Raw genomic sequence first — 5000 nt, 5'->3', positions numbered from 1 at the left:
AAAGGTGACCTCCAGATGGGTGGGTGTGTATTTGATTCACGTCTCTGAGGTTGGTGATCTCAAGTCTACTGTGTGTGTGTGCATGTGTATGTGTATGTGTATGTGTATGTGTATGTGTATGTGTATGTGTATGTGTATGTGTATGTGTATGTGTATGTGTATGTGTGTGTATGTGTATGTGTATATGTGTGTCTGTGCCTGTGATTGTGAGTGTGTGTGTGTGTGTGTGTGTGTGTGTATGTGTGTGTGTGTGTGTGTGTGTGTGTGTGTGTGTGTGTGTGTGTGTGTGTGTTCTGTATGTGCGTCTGCTTGTTATTGAGAATGTGAGTGTGTCTGCATGTGTGCAACTCACATCTCTGAGGTTGAAGGTGATCTCCAGGTTGCTCCAGAAGTGGTCGGAGAACTCGGGGTACATGTCCAGCACCTCCAGGACGTCCTCCCTGAGAATCTTGTGCAGGTCGCAGTAAGTCAGTGCCCGCACGTCCGCATTGGACTTACCTGGACGCGCATACAGGTTAATGGGCTCCCCAAAGATGTCATTCTTTCCTTTGGGCAAAACCAAAATAGAGGATGCATTAAAATATGCTTTACAGACAAGTAGGTTTGTATGGTGAGCATCTGACATAATGTTACTTTGAATAAAACCATAAAAAAATGTAAATATAAACACATACTACAATTTTGTAATACATCTTAAATATGATAACTTAAGTTAAAGTATAGTGTAACCAGCAATGAGTCTAAAAAAAAAAACCATGTGAGAACAGTTCTCTATTAAACCCCTAGATGGCAGTGTTGCTCCAGTAACATCATTTATGGTACTGCATAACACCAACCAAGCAGGCATGTCATTAATTCTCTGAATGAACCATTTTATTGCATACTGTATCTATTCAGAATATTAACAGCTCAAACTACCAGTCTAGGATTTAAGCATCTATTTCTGGCTCTGGCTTTCTATCAGAGAAATATTTGAACAAGCGATGGAATACACCCACTGCATAAAAACATGTGAAAGCTGTGGGGGATTTTCCAAGATGTGTAAACAGGCTGATGTCATTATGAACAACAACAACGACAAACAATATAATAATAACATCGTGCTGAGTATTAATTAAAATGCTCCTCTGGAGTGGGTAGGGTGTGTGCAACATTACATTGTTTAGGCACCAATTAATTGTTTTACTACACACACACACACACACACACACACCATACATAAACAAAAACACATACACCCACACACCCCCCCACCCCCACCCACCCACACACACAGACACAGCACACACACACACACACACACACACACACACACACACACATCCCACCTAATATGGCCACCACCACGTCTCCGCGCAGTATCTCGATGGAGCCGCGTGAGATGAAGTAGATGGCGGTCAACACGTCCCCCGCGTGGACTAACGTGTCGCCAGGCGGCGCGTGCGTCGTCTTAAACTTCATGGCTAGAGCGCGCAGACAGCCTTTGGTTGAGCCTTTGAAGGCCTTGCAGTTCTGGAGCAGGGTCCTGTTCAGGTGCAGGCAGATATCAGCCTGCAGACACTCCGGGAACCCTTTGAGAACCTGAGGACACAGAGGAGAACCGGTGGACAGCCCGGACGGAGAACGTAGGTTATGAGTGAGTGGGAGAACACCTGCTGGATATATTTATGCCTTTCTTTAATAAATGCAATAGTTCACAAACAAATTAAAAATGTGTTTCAAGAGCCTTCAATCTTCTTGCCTCAACTGTTGTATCTGGTACCACAGACTCAGTATTCCATTTGTTCCTCTCGAGGGTATCGGAATTTCCCTAAAACATCAAATGTAAACATCCACCAGAAAGAGACCTGGGGTCAAAATAAAATGTCGAACTTCACACTCAGATGGCTAGTTATGTGCCTAATTATCATTGAGTTAGAAATGCTAGATTATTTTAATAAATTAGTATAGATTAAAAGCAAACAAAGATGCATTGTAGCCTCTGTAAGTCAGGATTGATACAGAATAAAATATATATTTGTACAGAGTTGCATCTCTATTTATGTGCAGTTTATTTCATTAATTGAAGCAGAAGAGATAGGGGAGAGCAGTTAGCAGATAGCTAAAGATTAGCAGTAAAGAAATCCCCAACGGACGCATGGATCGATTCAGATTGTGCAATAAGATTTTGTTTTGCATTCCAGATTCTTCATATGCACGTGGACTTTTTTTCTCCATAATATTATATATACTTATTTATGTGCCTGCAAATGATTTGCAATTCAATCTACTTTAAGATTTAGCCTTAACATAATCCTCTCCAAGTCTTTTCACTGCGGATGTTCACATTTTTTAGTAGTAGTTCACCCAAACTGGTGAGGACAGTAAAATCTGTCCAAAAGTACAATAGGTCAGAAAAAAGATTAAGGACTCTTGACATCTTTGTGAACTACTGTCTGTAATGAATCTAATCATTAAAAGGGGTTTGGGATGAGCCAGGAAAGCGGGCCAAAAAGGGCTGGGCTAAGTAAGGGAGAATGAGGGGGCTGGCATCTTATCGCTAATGCTAACACACGGTGATTCCTTGCATCTGGTCGGCTTGTACATTGAACTACAATGATGACAGGATGAATGACATGGTCCCTGTTGTTTTGGCAACATTTTTTTTATTGAAACCTCCATTGTATGGCTGGTATAACCATGTTATAAACATGTTATGGCCAATCCCATATTCTGTCAATATTTATCATAACAGTCTTAGTCTAGTGACATGAAGATGTCTCTTAACAAGCCACATCAGGTTCTATTGCATGCTACTAAGCTGTGCTAACATCAGTCACTTGATCATCAACGCTGTCATAACAACTAACTGATAATCATAATGTTGCAATATCTCTGTGATGATAACTAGCTTACTGACAGGACATGGCATCTGTCATGACAAGTCTCATGATTACATTAACCTGACGATGGAGGGCTCAATGAGGTGTCACCTTTACAGCCATGACACTATTTGGAAACTGGACTTTGAACCATACAAGAAACAGTGGCCATTGAAGACCCCCCCCAGCCTAAATTCCTTTAGCCTGGGATGCTTCAGTGACAATCTGAACCTCTCCCCCACCCCCTGAATAAGCGTTACAGCAGGACAAAGAATGGTCACACAGTCAAACACACACACACACACACACGCACACAAACAAATGCCGACTGACAGCAGAACCTTTATCACCCAAAACTCAAACTCCGCTCTTCGACAGTAGCAGCAAGTGCTGTCCTGATTCCGTACGCTCCGTCGAACTTGAAACGGAGCAAAATAACTAACTACGGCTTTAATGAGATAAAAAAGGGTCCGGAACAACAATGACAGTATCAGCGTTCATCTCCTCCTTTGGCATATCCATCCACTCAAAAGCACTGAGACACACACACACACACACACACACACACACACACACACACACAAACATGCAGAGTCATGTCTGTGGCAGAAAGCAGCAGTGAGTTTAATGGCGTGTAATGAAAGGAAGAGAGAGGAGGGATAGATGAATGACTCACTTGTTTAATGTGGATCACATACAGTATCCTTATGCAAAGGCACTCTGATAGTGCCGTTATTATTATGCTATACCAATGCTGTATGTACTGTATGGCAGCCTGGGAGTCAGGTTAGGTCTTGAGCGGTTAATAATGCAGTCTGTGTGGGCAGACAATGTGCTCACAATGGGATTTAAACAGAGGAATTAGGTGAATGGTGTAAATGTAGCCCAGGAAGGGAAGAAGAAACATATTCAAATTGTGTGTGTGTGTGTGGGTGTGGGTGTGTGTGTGTGTGCGCGCGCGCGCACATGAGTAGCACACTTCACAGCACACAGAATGCATCCCTGTATCTGTGTGTGTATCCAAGTGTGTGTATGTTTGTGTATGCTCATGCACCCCTGTCCCATTTGTGTGTGTGTGTGTGTGTGTGTGTGTGTGTGTGTGTGTGTGTGTGTGTGTTGTTGAGTGTGTGTGTGTGTGTGTGTGTGTGTGTGTGTGTGTGTGTGTGTGTGTGTGTGTGTGTGTGTGTGTGCGCGTGTGTGTGTGTGTGTGTGTGAGTGTGCGTGTGTGATAACTGTATTCATGTTAGTGCCCTTGGTGTAGAAGTGCGTTAAGTACTCCTCCAGTCTCTGAATCTGTGTGTGTGTGTGTCTGCATGTGTGTGCATTTGTGTGTGTATGTGTTTCTGCATGTCTGTGCATGTGTGTGTGTGTGTGTGTGTGTATGTGTGTGTGTGTATGTGTGTATGTGTGTGTGTGTGTGTGTGTGTGTGTGTGTGTGTGTGTGTGTGTGTGTGTGTGTGTGTGTGTGTGTGCGTGTGTGTGTGCGCGTGCGTGTCTCTCACCGCATTCATGTCAATGCCGTTAGTATAGGACCAGGCGTGCTGGAAGTACTCCTCCAGCCTCTGCCGCAGCGGGTTGGGGATCTGGTGGAAGCGGATGAACTCCCGGACCCTCAGCATCTGGGTGTGGTAGCGCGCCGTGCCCGAGTACAGCCGCTGGATGATCGCCGACACGTTCCCAAAGATGCTGGCGTACATCAGAGCTGCGGAGCACAAAAGCGCAAAGCGGGCCAAATAGGACCGGTGACTTTGTTTCTCATGAATAAAAGAATGTGAAACATGAAGCAGCAGAAAAGTTACAGAGAAATGAAGCTTGTTCTGAAAGTGAAATGGAGGTTTTTTTTTTATAAATAACAAGAAAAAAGGGACTTTGACGCATTCTTCAATATTGTGGGTTTACATCAAAGACGACCACTCAAAGCAGAAGGGAAGAAATGGCAGAAATTCCATTTGTCATTCAAATCACGAGTGACAACTGAGTTTTTAAAAAACTCTCTGGAGAACCTGAGGCCTGTACGGAGAGAGAATACAGATGCGGATACGAGACTCTCCCTAATGACATCATCTCAAATGCATCTGGTTACCATGGTGCTTGTTCCATCTCCTGGAGTGCGACAAAACAAATGGCTGTTTGACTGTA

General features: G+C 43.6%; 1 protein-coding gene across 1 annotated transcript in view; it reads right to left on the bottom strand.

Annotated features, from left to right (window-relative positions):
• The window catches only part of kcnh2b (potassium voltage-gated channel, subfamily H (eag-related), member 2b), a 217120-nt gene that overhangs the window by 3812 nt on the left and 208308 nt on the right, over positions 1 to 5000 (bottom strand). The window contains exons 8-10 of the mRNA XM_062521967.1: positions 4364 to 4563; positions 1329 to 1581; positions 353 to 546 (exon numbers count right to left, since the gene is read on the bottom strand). Of these exons, the coding sequence (XP_062377951.1) occupies positions 353 to 546; positions 1329 to 1581; positions 4364 to 4563 (647 nt within the window). The remainder of the gene's footprint in view (positions 1 to 352; positions 547 to 1328; positions 1582 to 4363; positions 4564 to 5000) is intronic.

The sequence above is a fragment of the Sardina pilchardus genome, chromosome 19, assembly GCF_963854185.1.
Source record: "Sardina pilchardus chromosome 19, fSarPil1.1, whole genome shotgun sequence".
NCBI lineage: Eukaryota > Metazoa > Chordata > Actinopteri > Clupeiformes > Clupeidae > Sardina > Sardina pilchardus.
Note: the sequence above shows the minus strand (reverse complement) of the source record. Positions and strands in the feature narration are given on the sequence as shown.